This window comes from Phragmites australis, chromosome 1 (assembly GCF_958298935.1).
Source record: "Phragmites australis chromosome 1, lpPhrAust1.1, whole genome shotgun sequence".
Lineage (NCBI taxonomy): Eukaryota > Viridiplantae > Streptophyta > Magnoliopsida > Poales > Poaceae > Phragmites > Phragmites australis.
This window is the reverse complement of record NC_084921.1, coordinates 52,238,891-52,257,479: the sequence shown is the minus strand read 5'-3', so window position 1 is coordinate 52,257,479 and position 18,589 is coordinate 52,238,891. Positions and strand designations below refer to the sequence as shown.

Sequence of the window (18,589 nt, the reverse complement as noted above, 5' to 3'; positions counted from 1 at the left end):
ACCCTGGCCGGAACGCGCTTCAGCACCTGTCTCGCTCCATTGGTTTCACCTGTTCCAAGTCCAGTCCACACACTTGTCATGCCTGTCGAATTGGTAAGCACGTGCGGCTGCCATTCCATGAGTCCAAAAATGTTTCTGCTTTCCCTTTCCAACTTTTACATTGCGATGTATGGACTTCGCCCATAATAAGTAACTCAGGCTACAAGTTCTACCTTGTAATCCTTGATGATTTTTCTCATTTTGTGTGGACCTTTCCATTGCGACATAAATCTGACGTTCTCCCCACTATCATGTCCTTCCATGCCTTTATCAACACTCAGTTTCAATGTCAGATTATGTGTGTCCAAACTGACAATGGCAGGGAATTCGATAATTCTGCTTCTCGTGCGTTCTATGCCAAACACGGCATTGTGCTACGGCTGACATGTCCATATACGTCCCAGCAGAACGGGCGTGCCGAACGGGCTCTTCGTACTATCAATGACGGCGTCCGAGCCCTCCTGTTCCAGGCTGCCCTACCTCCCGTGTTCTGGCCTGACGCTCTTGCGGCATCCACATACTTGCTCAACCGGCGACCTTGTCGACCTCGCGGCAATGTCACGCCCTATGCCCTTCTCTTTGGTGCCCCACCTGATTACTCTCATCTGTGCATCTTCGGCTGTCTCTGCTATCCTAACACTGAAGCCACCGCCCCACATAAGCTAGCGCCACGCTCTGCTCGTTGTGTTTTCCTGGGCTATCCTATTGATCAACGTGGCTACAAGTGCTACAATCCAGAAACCAAACGTGTTATCATATCGCGTCATGTCTACTTCGACGAAACATGTTTTCCGTTTGCGCAGATTTCTGAGCCAGGCTCAGCAGCACCCCAGCGACCACTCTGCGTTCCCGATGTGCTCCCTCTGCCAGTGGTGCGTCGCCCTCGCACAACACACCACCGGCACACGGGTGTGCCACTAGCCTCGACGTCGCCCACGACTTCGCACGCGCCTGCAACGACTCCACCGCCTGCGGATCCAGCGTCGAGTCCACAGACGGGTTCTCATCCGCCTGAGACCCCGTCCTCCAGTGCGCCCCCGGACTCTGCGGTGCCAGGAACGAGTCTAGCGTCGCCCCGATCTACGTCAGCGACCCACGACTCGGTCCCTCCACCGGCGGCTCCACCACGGCACCACATGATCACACGCGGGCGCGACGGGATCCGTGTGCCGAACCCAAAGTACGCGCACGTCGCGACATCCACTTCTCCGACATCTCCGCCGACTTCCGTCCGCGCAGCCCTCCGTGATCCTGAGTGGGTCACGGCAATGCAGGAGGAGTTCAACGCCCTCCAAGCCAATGGAACCTGGACACTAGTGCCTCGACCGCCGAACGCCAACATCATCACCGGCAAGTGGATCTTCAAGAACAAACTACATCCAGATGGAACGCTGGACCGGCGCAAGGCTCGGTGGGTCGTCCGTGGGTTCTCCCAACGCCCAGGGGTCGATTTTCACCAGACCTTCTCGCCGGTAGTAAAGCCGTCCACCATTCGCACGGTTCTTCATCTCGCCGCCACACGGCAGTGGCCAGTGCACCACCTCGACGTCAAGAACGCGTTCCTACACGGTGACTTGGCTGAGAAGGTGTACTGCTACCAACCGGCTGGATTCGTCGACGAGCTGCATCCTGATCACGTCTGCCTCCTTGTTAAGTCTCTATACGGACTCAAACAGGCACCGAGGGCGTGGTTTGAGCGTCTGGGCAACTACCTCCGCTACATTGGCTTTGCTTCGACGGGCTCTGACACATCGCTGTTCGTCTACAAGCAAGGCACTGCCATGGCCTATCTCCTGGTCTACGTGGACGACATCATCCTGACCGCGTCCACAACGTCGCTGCTTCAACATATCGTCCAACAACTCTGTCGAGAGTTCGCCATCAAACACCTCGGCGACCTGCGCTTCTTCCTTGGTGTTCAGATTCATCGTGACGCCACTGGCTTCTCCCTATCCCAGGCTCAGTACACGGAGGACATCTTGGAGCGAGCGGGCATGGCCAACTGCAAGCCCGCTTCCACTCCAGTCGACGTCAAGCAGAAGCTGTCCGCTGCTGCTGATGGTGAACCGGCCGCTGATGCAGCGTTCTACCGGAGCATCACAGGAGCATTGCAGTACTTGACTCTTACGCGACCGGACATCGCCTATGCAGTCAATCAAGCTTGCCTGTACATGCACTCCCCTCGTGCTGCTCACTGGAACCTCGTCAAGAGAATTCTCCGGTATCTTCGTGGCTCTGTAAGTGACGGCCTCTTCATATCCGCTTCACAATCGACCGAGCTCACAGCGTACTCCGATGCCGACTGGGCCGGATGCCCGGACACCAGACGATCGACGTCGGGCTACTGCGTGTTCCTTGGGGACTCGCTTGTCTCGTGGTCCTCAAAGAGACAACCGACCGTCTCCAGGTCAAGTGCGGAAGCTGAGTACAGGGCGGTGGCCAATGCCGCCGCAGAATGTTGCTGGCTACGGAACTTACTCAACGAGCTTCATGTTCAAGTCGGGAAGGCCACTGTCATCTATTGTGACAACATATCAGCTGTATATCTATCTCAGAATCCAGTCCATCATCGACGAACGAAGCACGTGGAGCTGGACATTCACTTTGTCAGGGAAAAGGTAGCACTTGGCCAATTCCGAGTTTTGCATATTCCAACTCGGCATCAGCTAGCTGACATCATGACCAAGGGATTGACAACAACTTTGTTTACAGAGTTTAAGTCCAGTTTATGCATTCGGACAACCGATGCTCAAACTGCGGGGGGGTGTCAACGAACAAGTATAGGATAGCTAGATTAGCTCTGCTCCTTTCATTTTGTAACCGGCCAGCCACCTCTCCACATCTCCTTCTTTGTAGGATCTGCATGTACTCATACGTGGCTGGCCAGAGCTCTCGCTCCTGTATTTGTAACCCCATCGAGTGCAATCAAGCTGCGGTCATTCTTCCCAAATTACTTTCTTACAATTAGTAATCTGCTCGAAGTACGCTTAGGCAAGTCAACAGCAATAATTAATGGAATGGGAGTATACTTTTTGTTATGCAAATTTTGCAGGAGGATACTCCTTTGAGTCATAAATATTTGCATTTTAAACAAGATTTAGTTAAACTTGTGAAACTTTGACAACTGATAATTTTTAAGATATTTAGTTGAAAACATAAAAAATATACGTATATATTTATCTTTAAAATATATTTATAATCTCATAACTTTATTCGGTTTTATAAATATGTTGTAATAGAATAGAGTAATCAAATATACACATTGTTAATCGCATCATGTTTAAAACATTAATTATTTCTTACCTGAGGGAGTACCATTTAGGTGCGATCTTTGCCTTTTTAATTTAGGTGACAGTAACGATAGCTTTCACATACAGTAAGAATCGGTGCTCCTTGAACCAGGAGGCCGTTTTCACTGCCATCTGAATGATCTGATGCGGCCAACCCCGGTGCTGTCCACCCTCCCAACCCAGACTGCACGGGAGAATGAGCCGTAGCTAGTTTGGCAAGTCACCAGGAGTGCGACGAGTCCGTACGCGTTCGAGCTTCACTTGACACAGGTGCTCATCCGCGTCCGGATTAAGCCTAGATTAGGTTAAGATGGGATACATACGCGTGCGTGTTTAGTGATATTACGTGTTTCTTCTACTGTATACATGAGTAGTATGACCTTAAAAAAACCCAGTATGCATGGCAAGCACCTCCTCGTGAACTGCCGTCGTCACTGCCATCCCGGATGTGCTGTGCCTGGCCCTTGTGCTTTGTAGCCGCCCCCGCGCGGCCATCATCAAACGCAGCGCAGTTGCAATCCAACGCCATGGCAATATAGCATTGTCCTGCCGCTGGCTGTTGCGCCACATGCGCTGCACCTGGAGCCCGGAGCCGCCCGTCGCCTCCCATTAAAAATTGCTCGGTCCTGCGGCGCATATACGAGCCAGAGGGGGGACACCGTCATATGCGCCTCACATGCTCGCAGCACTCTCCTCTCGACCAGAGGGAAAGAACCATGTGTGACGATGACATCATCTCGATTAGTTAGTCTTGGTCTCCTCCCGTAGTCCCGTGAGAGACAACGGCACACAAGATCAAGAAAATTTTATCAACCCTTATAATAAGATGATATAATCGTATAAAAAATTATTTTTAATCTCTGTACGACCAAGATGTATATAGCCCCAGAGCACACCAAGTTAGATGTGTGTTTTTTCTCCTCCTTTTGGATGCATGCGCTTGTGTTTAGGAGAGGAAGAGTTGTATCTTTGTAGACGCCAAACTTCTATTTAGCCTAGGCTTGCTCTTTCTTTTGCGGTGTGCACACACCCTAGTGCACTAGCAACAGGGTATATTAAGTCGATGTGATGGGATGGTTATATATCACTCCGTACCCTAATTAAACTACTTATAATCATTGCACCTTTTAGGGGGGTTTATGAGCACGGCCTGATATCAACGTGTCCCGGTCGATGAGTGCAAAGATCCGCCATCTGTGGATCGAGATGTGAAAAGTTGACAATGAAGGCAAATGCAGGTAATTTTATTAATTTTCAAGAAAATATATGGTCAGATCAAGAACAGAAATCGGGTATTAGTCGATTCTCGTAGAATGCATGCATCAATAGTGGAGTAAATATCACTCTATTTCGTACGGAGACGCTGGAGAATCCATCCATTTTTCTTTGTTGATACGTACGTACAGCAGTCACCAGCAAGCAGGCAGCAGCGTAGCCATTACCACTAGTATTATAGCCAGGTATGCAGCCAGAAGCGAAGAGCAGGCACTGTTGGTCGATCGTACGAGGAAAAAGCATGATGAGCCCACGACGACACGGCGCGAGCCGCCGAGATCGAGAGCTAGCATGCATGCATGCATCCACGGACGCAAATGATTTCGCTACAAGCTTGTGTTGGGTTGGGTAGGGCCACATGCTATGATATTGTGACACCATCTTGTACTAGCTGGCACTACTGTTTGGTGTGATCTTTTTTGCCGACTGCACTCGGAGAGAACTCGAGGAAGAGGAAGAGGAGGAGGTCATCAAATAATGGAGCCTGCGAGTCCGAGCGGTAGGTCGGTCGTTGCGTCTGAGCTGGCTCGCGTTCGAGCAGTGGGTTTTCCCTGGAGGTTGTAGTGTTCGAGATTACCTCGGGTTAAATCAGGATATATATACGCGTGCGTGTTTAGTGGTACGCGTATTGAAGTCTTCTTAATCTCTCCTAACGTGTGTATAGAATTGTAGATATATATACGCGTGCGTGTTTATATCTTAATCTCTCCTAACGTGTGTATAGAATTGTAGATAGATATGTACGTATAGTGTAAGTATGATGTATATTGTGTGCGTTTATAGTGTATCCTCTCAAAAAAAAAAAAAAAGAGCCTGCAGGCAGGCACTGGCCGTGCCCAATCATTGGTGCCGGAGCGAATGGATCGTCGAGTCTGTTAACCCAACAACCACATTATTGTTGACCACATAGAAACCTCAGAATGTGGAGAGAGAGAGAGAGAGAGAGAGAGAGAGAGAGAGAGAGAGTATGCGTTTTCTCTCTCATGTGACTCGTGCCGACCATTGGTGCGTGTAATCCATAACTTGTCTCCGTGCATGCTGCAGCAAAGGTCAAGCTATATGGTCCAGGTTACCATGATAATGCACGCTCGACATGCATTCTTGAGCAGGGCCTCGTGTAGCATCTCATACGCTGCCTTGGGACTTCGGAGACGAGACAATACTCTCTTCAGCGCCACGGTTGACTACCACGCTGAGCAGTCGAGCAGACTGTACCAGGAAATGTCAAAGAAAACAGAATGCATGTGTTTTTTCAGTAAGAGGGTAGTTAAAAACACCTAAATGAAAAGGGTAGAAAACATTTACAAAACATATATCACTGCAGAAAAAATATTTGATCCCTCTTTTTGTTTTAAGGGTGGTGTGTAAGTTAGATGGCAGAATAGACACAACACATATGGAGTACGGCCGGGCAGTTTTTTATATACACCCTGTTCCCGTCCCTTGAAGCTCCAGTAATGGCTGTCGGTGGCCGGAGCCAGCAGGGCCCAAGCAGAAGTGGGTCATGTGATCACTGGTGCAGATGTGATACCAATCATACCATGTATCAACGTATAATAATAATCACAATGCACTTGCCCTGCTTAATGTCATTCTCTCTCTATTCTCTAAACTCATGGCCGATGACGACCACAAATCAAATCAAATCAAATAAACACTGGAGTAGTGCGACAAAAGCAGCCTTTTCTTATTCGATCTACGAGCAAGGCAGATTGCCAAGATAAGATCCAACGTCCCGTGCGTGGGGGAAAAAAATAGGGCCAATGATCATTTATCGTTTAAAAGGAGTTTAGTTTGAGTTTTTTTAATTCGTACCCTGCTTGCAATGTTGGGGTTTTATTTTATTTTAAAAAACCAATGTTGCAGTTGTATGGAGAGTTTTACACAGAAAACATTAATTGCGCTCATTTTTACTTTTTTGGGGTACTCGTTGTTATCCTTCCTGCGCAATTTCTTGTGATGAATATTCGTGTTTGTTATTACGTGTATGCAGAGACAAGTTTGACCTACCTCTGTGTGTGTGCCAGGTCTGAAGTAAACATGAAGGAAGAACATACACAGGAGTGCGCGGGAAGGAAACGGTAGCATGCATGCATGCATGCAGGGACGCACGACGGTACTAGCTGGCGCGTGCGTGCATGGCTTGATGCCTCTGCTCATGTGCTCACCTGCAACAATGGGCGGTGCTGTAGTATTTTGAGTGAAGGCGACGGAACCGTAGCTGCATGCACGCATGTGGCGTAACGTGCTCTGTGTGTATGTTCAGCTTCGTAGGTTTCTATATGGACAATTCACGTTTTTATAGGGATTTTTTTGCGAACGATTGGGCAAATTCTTGGATTAATCTTACACTACTCCTAAATGCATTATAAAAAAAGATGCATTTTGTTAACTGATTTGAAAAACAGAACATTATTTTTAAAGCCCAAAGGGTAGTGTAAATAATTTTTTAGTAAATTTTATAAACCTATAACTATTTGCACCAAAGTATCACAAAATTATAATTTTTGAGTCATATTTCACAAAACTATAATTATTTGTACCTTGAGTAATGTAAAATTACAACTTTTCACTTCGGGCTCACCCGTCGGCCACACATTTTCACAAAACTACAATATTTTTAGCTCGTTAGGCTGACGGGTGGGCCCAGAGTGAAAAGTTATAATTTTGTGTTACTCAAGGCACAAATAGTTATAGTTTTGTGAAATATGACTCAAAAATTGTGGTTTTATGATACTTTAGTGTAAATAGTTGTAAGTTTGTGAAATTTACTTATAATTTTTTAAAACACTCAAATTAAGTCTTTTATCTCTTCCTCCAAAGGTAGAGAGAGAGTGACAATCCAAGGGTCCGGAATTTCCTGAAAGCGCCGGTAGTAAACCAGATATTCGTTCCACAATTTGCTGCTGCCCTGTCTGGCTGTCCAGACACGCACCGCATGGCACGGACCACGTGGGCTCCAAAGCACGAGGAGCCCGCCGCGTGTACAACCTGACTTGAGCTGTCGCGTTGGTGGCTACAGCCAGCCAGCCAGCCAGCACAGCGTGACAGGGCAGCTGCCACCGTGGTGCCGCGCCGGCTAGGTGGGGACCGGGTCGGGGGAGCCATCGCCGATTCGTCGCTCGTACGATCGCCAGCCGAGAGTGATGCCGCCCGTCCACGTGTGCGGCTGTGACACCGGCCGTCCAATCCGGGCTTAAATTCTTGGCGCCTTCTGGGGCCCCGGCTGCAGGCCTTCCCCGCGCCCAGAAGACTGCTGGAGAATCCCAGGAAGCCGCTCCCTGTACAAGGGAACGGGATCCTTTGATGATGTGCCTCAAGGTTAGAGACGAATAGTAAAATAATTATACTTCTATATTGTCTCTGATGTTACTGTTTATTAAAATATTATACAGATTTATTGTTTATTTATATATTGTAGTTCCAAATCTGATCTGTCGCTTCTTAAACACACGACTGAGATGGAGTAAAGTCAGAGGCACTGTATCTCTCTGATTTTGCTCCATAGACATCAGAGGATGTCATTCCCTAAGAAAGCTTAGAAGGTGTATGATTGGATGTCCGTGTGGATATATACGTTGAGGTGTAGTAGTTTTAGTTGAGTTATATTGGTTGATTAAGAGTGTTTGATCGATAGAATCTGAGACTACATACGCAAATATAAGAATTGAGATTATGATTAGTTACTTATATAAAATAATTTTATAATATTGATAAGTGAGCTCGTTTGCATCTGCTAGGTCAGGCTACGGAGGAAAGCTCTATGTAGCTAGACTACGAGCATATATTTACATCCGTCGATCTAAATTGAAACAGTACATCCAAACAACCAAACATGTTTTCTTACTTATCTATCATGCTAAGTTGCTCTTATACGAACAACCAACCAGTTCTTAAGCGTTTTGGTAGCGTTTCTTGGTGCATTACAGAGAATTTCAGCAAAATGGGTTAGTTTGGTTTCTCATTCGGATCAAAAGAAACGTCTCAATTTTTTTATTAGTAAGAGAATCACTCAAAATATTGTTTCAATTTAGAATCACTTTTTCTCTCTTAGTATAATATTTAGGAATCCAAACCTACTTAACTAGTCAAATAATTATACAAATTAATTCAGATTCACTATAAAAAACGTTTATAGGATAAACCGAATTTGAAATATTCGAAGGAAAATCCGGGACCGTGCCAACCCAGCCCTTAACGTGTAATCACCTCTCCTGTTGGCTAGTCTCTTCCTACCGCACAGAGACAACGGAGGTTCGTGTAGGGAGGAGGAAATGATGCGCTGCCGCGGGCCGCGGCGGCGCACGCGCGGCGGACGGCCGACATTGAGGGACCGGCGAGCCGGGACGAGGCAAGTCGGTGCCGCCCAATTACTTGGGTGGCCGCATCCGGGTACTCTCGTGGCTCCACTCCGCCCCATATCTGTGTTCCCCAATCATCGCGAGATATTTTCTCCCTTTTGATTCCCTCCCTCTTGCCCGCGGAAACAGACAGACAGCCATCGATCTACAGGTGTACGTACGGTTCATGGTACTATGCTCAAATTATTATACTAAGTACCAAGCGGCTAGTGAAAGGCACTACGTATTTTTATATAGTACCAATATTACTAAACCTTTTGTTATTTATATCATATGGTATATTGTAACTCTAGTTTTTTATGTCAGTTACTTATAAAAATATTATTGATACGTAGATCCTTAAATAGCTGTTGAATCCCGCGGTAACGTGGGTACCAGCTAGTACTCCATATCCTAGGCCCGCCAAACCACAGGAGATGGTGATGAATGCATCCATCCATATGTTCGAGATGATCTGGAGATTGGCGGCGAAAATGGCTTGATGATTCGTCCGATGCATGTGCTGCACGGGCTTCTTCTGCAGTAGATGCTAGTAACATCCATGAACAGAGAAGGGTTGTTCATGTAGTCTTGTCTGACGGCGAAATTGGATGACTGTACAGGGTGAGAGTGAGACGAGTGGCAGCCAACATCTGGGGGAGTCCGGATCCATTTTCACCTTTCATTTTCATTTCTTATGTTGGGGGACAGTAGTCTACAGTAGTGTAAATAAAAAATTTCTACCGCAAACCATGATATGCTATACAATATTATATATCTTTATCACTAGGCGTGTAGAAAATAAAAGAAGAGTCAGAGTAGCTCAGTTTAATATTACCCGCGTCGTTGCAAAGCCAGCAGTCGATTTCGTCATGAGCCGAGAGTCTCTTTCTCGCATCCTTGTCGTCGATTAGCACTACAACAGCAACAACAGTGCATACACGATATACAAACGTCCAGGATAAAACACTATGCATCGGTATGCTAGTACCGCATGTCTAACTAGGATTTCGTGAAGAGGTGCGGCTATAACTTAGGTGGGAGAAATCAAGTCGCCTACAATCTAATGCCTCTACTTATATAAAGCTCACTAACATACCACATTATGAATATGTTAGGACTTTAAATCCTCATAGATCATTATCCATGTAACACACGTACAAATTCAATCCAAATTAGTATTATTATATAACTGTTAAGTGTGTGATCCTTAGTCTCATGTGTCTGACCGTAATTATAGGCAAGTGGCGATAGCAGCATCAGTATATTTTTCTTTTCTTTAATGGAGAGCAATGCTAGTCAGAAAAAAAAATTGTATGAAGTGCTGCTAATGCCAAGGGCTAAACAATATTTTGTTTGTTTCAATAATGCACCCAGCCTTTTCATTACCTTTGCCTTTCTCTTCACAAATCATTTGAACCTTGGAGGTTTTGCTATTGTTATTTAGTGTAGTACCTCCTGATCTCCGTGCAAGCAGAGTTAATTGTGTTTAGGGCTGCCTACTTGTACCACGCTGCCTCATAATCGCTAGCACCTTGTAAATTGATTCAAAATGCTTTAGATAAGTTATTCCCTTACATTGCACGGAAAATCTGCAGGAAAAGATATTCTCATTTTGAATGTATGTTTTTTTTTTCAAAAATTTGCGTAGGTTATGCTCAGCGTTAAAAAGGACCAAATAGCTAGCTACTAGTTATGATTTTTCTTTAACAGTGAATATGTGCCCCCTTGCTAGTTTATATTGAATGGATTATTTGCCGAATTTTTCAAGATTACGCTGTAAGTCTCCCCGTTGCTTTTGTTTCAAAGATGATGATTCTTGCTAACTTTCTCCATTCTAAAAAAAGATTAATTGGTGGACAACATTTTCTTGTTCAAGATTGTTGGCGCTGAAATATGCATCCAGCACTTACAAAACATCAGAAGTGGGGCAAATAAAGGAGGATTGAGACTCAAAAAGAGTGGGCAATTACACATCATGGAAAAAAAAATAGTGATCAATTCTCTTCCTCCCCTTTTCTTTAATCCATCATCAAGCCTGATTAACCAATCTCGTCCACCCAACAGCAAGATATTTTCCTTATTCCCTGCCCCTAAAGGCGCTAATAGTTCCTTGACACGTACAAGCCCTATCATCCATGACTCCCAAGTGCTTGTCGCCTAAAGCCTCATGGCATCACCTCAGAGCTAGCACTTGCCCTCTTGCTTAGTTTTCTGATGAACAAATTAAAATAAAATAAAACCCGGTGAATGAATGATTTGGTCTCTGTGAGGATCCATTGGAAAGCAAAGCTTGATATAACTCTGACAAATTTAAAATTATAAAAGGGAAATGCATGGAATCATCGGCCAGTGGAGGGGCCATTCACACACATCTAAATATATATAATTTTTGTCTTAATTAACCGGTCATTATTACTGGTAAGTAAACAATTAGTGATTGGGATGTCAAGATTTGTTTGTTTATTCCTCCTGTCTGAGGGTTGTGTTTGGTTTCAGTATCTGATGGAATCAGAGATCCCTTGCAAAGGAATATAAAAGCTCCCATTTGGAGGGGTCACTATGCTGGCACTAGCTCAGATCTCCGTGTTAATCTTGGTTTCAGTTGTTAAGTTTGGGATCAGATTTTGCCATTTGCTCATCGGTGGATTGTTTAGAGAAAGGGTGCTGCTTGGAAGTGGCAATGTTTGGCCACAGGCAAATGCAAGTTGGCTTTTATTTTGTGGGGTGGCTACAGAAACATCGAACATGTGTTGGTTGCAGAAATTGTAGTGATTTATAAGGACATCACAGTACTGTTCTTGGCTGAGTAAAAGGTACTTGTGGGAAAAAAATCCAAATTTTTTGTGGAGATCACCTTTATTTTTCGATGGGTATATTTATATACAGGTGATGACTCCACTATAAAGTAAAGTAAAAAAAAAAGTCAAGATGCTATATATATCTTTTCTTCACTATAAAGTAAAGTAAAAAAAAAATGAGACATAGACATTTTGAAAAATTTGACCAATTGGTTTGAACATCAATATCATCGTTGAGAGGGAGTAAGAGGAACAGAAGGAAGCATCACGACATGCCATCTAGGTTATCTTGCTTTGATTGGGATCCTTTCCTACTACTTGTATTTGACATGTCTTTGGATATAAGTATATTAGAACTCACACATAGATTAAACCCTTCGTGAACAGTGACATTTCTCCTACTTTTACTAAAATGAAAGACAAGCAGCTTAGCTGCTTTTCGAGTACTTATCCACAACTGTGTTTTGGACAATATATAAGCTAGAATGGTTACAACATTTTTCTTCATAGTTAGTTTTTTAGTATGATATACTCTATGGCGTCTAGAATTTCAACAATCAAGCCTTGTATTGCTATCTGTAAAATGTTTCCAAAAGATAGCTACATCTACTTAACATCAATTCCACTATACTTCTTCTACTGCTAAATAAAAACTAGTAGTAGAAATACATGGTTGGTGTTGAAGCAAAGAAAACAGCTAAATCGAATAAACAAAACAGAAGCCAACCTTCCAATTCGCCAAAATGATCCTATTAAAATTTAGGGCATGATTGTGCCCTGCCTATCCTGCCAAAACACTCGCTCGCCTAAGATTGGCAAGTGATTTCGCCGTCATCAATTCGCCAGTGCCTTGACGAGAATTTAACTGAGCGTTGGCATCGTCGGATCGAACAAGCTAAAAGTTGGCGCTCATCCATATGATAACCAACTTCGGCTAGCGAGTGTCGGCTCCGATCCAAACGAGTCCTTAAATTACACACATACACTAACCAAGCATACTACTTATACATGTTCGCATCTCACATTCTGCAACTGACAAATCATTTCCAAGAAACGACACAGCTTTATTCAGACTCCACCAGAAGCATGATGAGAAAAGAAAAAAAAATCTGACAAATAAGGGAGTTTGAACCATATTTTTTTGCCCTAAGAAACCCTTAATTAAAAGAAAAGAAAAACCCACGGAGGAAAAGAAAATGGCATTTATTTCACTTTCCCGGGCACAGGCCCCGAAATATGAATAAAATCCACACTCAACTCCAACGTCCCCCCACTCTCCATTATTCCTCCCCTCCCCTCCCCTCCCCTCTCCTCTTCTCCCCCACCGCCCCACGCTCGTCCTCCGCCGGCACCGCTGCCGGCGCCGCGTGGATACCCCGCCGGTGAGATCCGTCCGCCTTCGCTACGTGTAAGAATCAGAGCTGGAGCTTGGCGACTGGCGAGGTGTGGCTGCATTCGGCCTCCCACTCCTCCACGCGCGCGCCCCAGCCTCCCTCCAAGGCTGGCTCTGAAGGCCAAACCTATGCTCCCAGCGCAACGCCGCCGGCCCTTCTTACCGCCGCAATCACTCCCTCCGTCAACCGAATCCTCCGTCCACTGCCGCCGCCGCATCGCCGCTCCTCCCTCGGTCTAGCGGAGTGGTGTGGGGGTGGAGATCCATCTGAGCGTGGATTGATTTCTTCTTTTGTTGGTGAGTAATCCTAGCTTGCTTGGATGGATGCTCTGAGAGTTCGTTTTGTTGTTGTGTGTGTGTGGGGTGGGGGGGGGGGTGGCGGCGCTTCCTTTGCTGTGGCGTGAGCAATCACATCAAATCTTCCCTCGTCTCCATTCAGTTAGCTGTGGATTTGTGTGCTGCGCGGCGCGGCGCGCTACTAATACAGTTCATCAATACGTGGTTCGACCAGGTTCCTCTTCAGCGCGCAAGATCGATCCTTTTATTTTCGAAAAAAAACGTCGGTTCATCTGAACTCCGATGCCCCACGCTAAGTCCGCCCTGAAGCTGCCGACATCTGTTTTTCTTTTTCTTTTTGGGCATTAGAAGAGTCAAATGCAGCACGCTGGGTACATTTGAGCCTTATATTTGTTGAAAAGAGTTTAATTTGCTTGGTAAACAAAAAATTGGGCTCGAAGAGCTGGAAGTCTCAAATTTTGTAGAGTAATATTACCTGTTCCGGTAGTTGTTTCTGACAGCCAAAGTTGCTTCTTGGAGAACAGTGAGGCTTGCTGGTAGATTTTATACCATTCTTATCTCTTCCGTTTCTACCAGTAATAGCTGGATGTTTGCTTTGTCCCATCTTCCAATGCGCAAACCTATTCTTTCCTTTAGTCCTAAGGAAAAGACTATCTCATTTTATCTGAAACTTGAGAATGTTTAAGAGTGATTTGATAATCTTATCTGTTTTCCTTATGATTCTTGTAATCAGATGTTGGAGCTCAGGTAGTAGTCTACAATGGATGCAATGGAGGCCGAAGAGGGTCCTTTTCTGGCTAATGATGCCAAGGTATCATCTTTACAGTCTTTTTATCCTGTTGGCAATGAATATATCTATTATTCCTGCTAATCAGTTGTTAGTCTACCTTTTGTTAGTAGATTTTAAAAGCCCGCTGTTTTTGTTGATCAATGGGAGAGTTACTTTTCTTTTTTCGTATTCTTTTAAGGAATGGTTGTTTCAATGGTTAGTACAAACACAATGCTTTGATTTCTGTAAGGGTCTGTTTGGTTCTCAGAATTGGAGGAACTGAATTGAATTGGGCCTCAAATCCAAATCCATGGGGAAATGGAAACAAGACACAAATTCAAAGGTTTTGTTTGGCCGGCAAGTCAATAGTTGAGATGGAAATCGAATCAAATCAAATCCAATTTTCGTTTGGTTGCTAACCTTGAGAAATCGAAACAAGCAACAGCAAGCTCAACCCTGTAGTGGCCCTCGTCGTGCTATTCTCTCGCCCCCAGTCGCGCGCACCTCGGGACCCCAGCTGCTGGTTGCCCCTTGGCCGCTGCACCAGTGCCCTTGGGCCGGAGTGGTGTCCGACGAGGTGGTGACACTGTCGTTGAAGAAGATGATGAGTCGGGAGACCGGTTGGATCTCGCCGACTTAGACTTCGGATCCGGTTGACGAATATGAGGTGGCGGCACCGGTGAAGAGGGAGCTCAGTGACAGCCTGAAGCATCTCAAATCCGTTCTCGTCCGCGGCGACGCCGGTGTTGAAGAAAAAGAGCATCAGAAACTGATTGGGTCGCCGGCGATGGGGGTCATGGGGTCACTGGTGAGAGAGATCTAGGGTCGAGTTCGTTGTGGTTGCGTTAAGTGTGCGAGACTCGGGAGGAAGGCGATTGAAGGGGGCTGCCCGATTCCACTCTGATTTGGAGATGGGCTCCTTAAGTTGTCCTCAAAGCTGGTATTGGGCTCCAATACCAATTCCATTTCATACTACATCCAAACAGCTGTATTCACCCAAGCCCAATTCCAATTCGCCAATTCTTGGCCCAATATCACAAACCAAACGGTACCTAAGGTTCCTTTTCTTTGACTTAATAGGTGTCTTTTCTACTGTACAGAGCAAACAATATAATAAGTTTCTGGAACCTTATGCTTTCTCTTTCTGGGATTTGTTTAGTTTTACTACAAAATCTAAATAAATTTTTGTTTATGCAGTTGCACACAGGAATGTGTAGAGCATTTCATCCTGCTGTATCTAAACTTTCCGCCATTTTCCCTTTCATCGAAGCATCAAGACCCAGAAGCAAGTCTGGTATACAGGCATTGTGTTCACTGCATGTAGCGCTAGATAAAGCCAAAGGTCTTCTCCAACATTGTGCAGACTGCAGCAGGCTCTACTTGGTAACTTGTTCCTCTCTGCTGTACTACAACACTCAGGATACAACTAGATTGCAAAAATTCTATGGTGCATGAGCACCATTGCTTTTGGAGGCAATTGGAACAATCAAAATGTTAATGCGAAAGTCTTAACAGTATGTTATTTCACTTCTAGGCCATCACTGCAGAAACTGTGCTTTTGAAGTTTGAGAAAGCTAGAAGCCAACTTCAGGAAAGTCTAAGGCGTGTTGAAAGCATAGTAACGGAAGATATCGGTTGTAAGGTATATCGTGCAAAAATCTCATCTAGTCAATATCTTGGGACCAGAATTTTTCTATTTCTGTCTTTGTGACTTTGGTTTTCCAATAATTTACAATGTGTGGTACTTACTGACCCCCTGAACTTGTTGCTTTACAGATTGTAGAGATTATTGGCGAGTTGGAGGAGATTGCATTTACATTGGATCAATCAGAGAAGGAAGCTGGTGATGAGGTGATCAATTTGCTCCAGAGAAACAATAAAATAAATGGTTCCAGTGATAGTGGGGAGCTTGAGGTCTTCCATATGGCTGCTCTGAAATTGGGAATTACATCTTCTAGGGCAGCACTCACTGAGAGAAGAGCGCTCAAGAAGCTAATTGAGAAGGCTCGTTCTGATGAAGACAAGCGGAAGGAGTTTGTTGTGTCATACTTGTACAATCTCATGAGGAAATACTCGAAATTCTTCAGAAGTGAGGCCGGTGATGATACTGACTCTCAGGGATCGTCGCCATGCTCACCTACAGTATTAGGCATGGATGACATGTATGGGTCCTGCGGCAATGGCCGAGCATTCAGTAGACAGCTTTCAAACATTCAATTGTTCAATTCGAGGTTTGGATCTTTCAATTCTAGGCTTGGATCATTCAATTGCAGACTTGGTGGTCCAAAGTCCGAAAATATGTCGATCCCTCCTGAAGAACTTAGGTGCCCTATTTCCTTACAGCTCATGTATGATCCAGTCATCATTTCATCTGGGCAGACCTATGAGCGTGTTTGCATTGAGAAATGGTTCAATGATGGTCACAGCACATGTCCTAAAACTCAGCAGCAACTTGCCCACCTGTGTTTGACTCCAAACTACTGTGTCAAGGCCCTGATCGCCAGCTGGTGTGAGCAGAATAATTTTCCAGTTCCTGATGGTCCACCAGGATCTTTTGGTGTAAATTGGAGACTTGCTTTCTCTGACTCTGAGGCAACAGGTTGTGTGTCCACTGAAAGTTTTGATTCTACCAGTGTGAAGGGTGTCAAGGTTGTCCCGATGGAGAATGTGAGAAAAGAGGAACCGGCAAACAGTGAATCAGGAACTATGGATGACAACTCTTGTTACGATTTGGATATAAATGAGGGATATGGGAACTTGTTGCTCTTGCTTCATGGAAGAAGCAGCATGCACAAGAAGTGTAGGTTGGTGGAGCAGATAAGGTATCTTTTGAAAGATGATGAGGAAGCAAGGATCCAGATGGGCTCAAATGGGTTTGCCGAGGCACTGGTTGAGTTTTTGAGGAACGCTGTGAATGATGGAAATGAGAAGGCACAGGTAATTGGTGCCATGGCTCTTTTCAACCTTGCAGTCAATAATAACAGGTATGAAGTTTATTTCCTAGTTGCTTGCCAAATACCACTAGTTGAAATATCTAGAGTATATTTTGACTCAAAATTAGCAAAGTGTTTTCCCTAGCATTTGCTTATCAAACCCTTCCTTATTTCAGAAACAAGGGACTCCTCTTATCTGCTGGAGTGGTCGAGCTGCTTGAGCAGATGGTATCGAACCCTCGTCTATCTGGTCCAGTCACGGCACTCTACCTTAATATTTCCTGCCTCCCTGATGCAAAGAACGTCATTGGTTCAAGCCAGGCTGTGTCGTTCCTAGTCGACCATTTATACAGCCACGAGGCTGGCGACACTAAAGGAGGCTCCTGCAAGAGTGATGCCCTGTACACACTGTACAACCTATCGACCCACCAAGCCAGCGTCCCAGCCCTTCTTTCTGCAGGCATTGTGGATGCTCTTCACTGTCTCCTTACCGAGTCTCCGGCATGCGAGGGCCTTGGTTGGACAGAGAAGGCCCTTGCAGTTCTCATCAGCCTTGCTGCGACCCAGGCTGGCAGGAAGGAGATCATGTCCACCCCTGGTTTGGTCAGTACGTTAGCAACGCTATTGGACACCGGCGAGGCAATGGAGCAGGAGCAGGCCGTGTCCTGCCTCCTCGTGATGTGCACGGCAGACGACAAGTGCATCGCGCCGGTGCTTCAGGAGGGTGTGGTCCCTTCCCTGGTCTCCATCTCAGCGGCCGGCACGGGGAGGGGAAGGGAAAAGGCCCAGAAGCTCCTCAAGCTGTTCCGGGAGCAAAGGCAACGGGAGGCGCCGCCCCAGCAGCCACAGCAACAGCTGGCGGAGACCGGGAATGGTGGTGCCATCGTCTGCCACCGAGAGTCGAAGCCGCTGTGCAAGTCGAAGTCGAGGAAGCTGGGGAGGGCGCTGAGCTCGCTGTGGAAGAACAGGGGCTTCTCACTGTACCAATGCTAGTAGAGTAGATGACAGTAGAGTTTGAGTTGATCAGTGGATATGTACATCATCTTCTTCCTTGTTTTCAGCCTGATCTTTCTTTCTCTCTTCACCTTTTTTTTTTCTTTTGGTGTTTTCTTCGGGTAAAGTAAAAACTTTGTTCGTCCCCCCCTCCTCGGTGGGGTGATGTAGGTCATTTTCCCCTTTGCCTTGTCAGGATATGTGTACAGTTCTTTCTTCACTGTCTCTGAATTCTGATTCTCTGCCCTTTTATCAGACGCTTCCCCTTCAATAATACAACATGCTTTGCAAGCAACTGATTATTCCCTTTCTTCTCTCTTCAAGATGATACATTGTTAGTAAAGAAGAATGGCTGTTTTTAGAGATTTTTTATGGTGGACAACAATTAATATGGTTCATCTAATTCTTTAGATTAAACGGTTTAGATCAATCTAATGATACTCTTTATCGCCTTTTGTA

General features: G+C 45.4%; 1 protein-coding gene across 1 annotated transcript; it reads left to right on the top strand.

Moving 5' to 3' along the window:
- Positions 1–13,012: 13,012 nt before the first annotated feature.
- Positions 13,013–18,385, top strand: LOC133926701 (U-box domain-containing protein 45-like). Its single transcript, XM_062372726.1, has 6 exons — positions 13,013–13,435; positions 14,169–14,246; positions 15,402–15,587; positions 15,739–15,846; positions 15,981–17,188; positions 17,314–18,385. The coding sequence occupies exons 2-6, from the start codon at positions 14,196–14,198 to the stop codon at positions 18,128–18,130; spliced, it is 2,370 nt and encodes a 789-aa protein (XP_062228710.1). The 5' UTR covers positions 13,013–13,435; positions 14,169–14,195; the 3' UTR covers positions 18,131–18,385.
- The last annotated feature ends 204 nt before the right edge of the window (positions 18,386–18,589 follow it).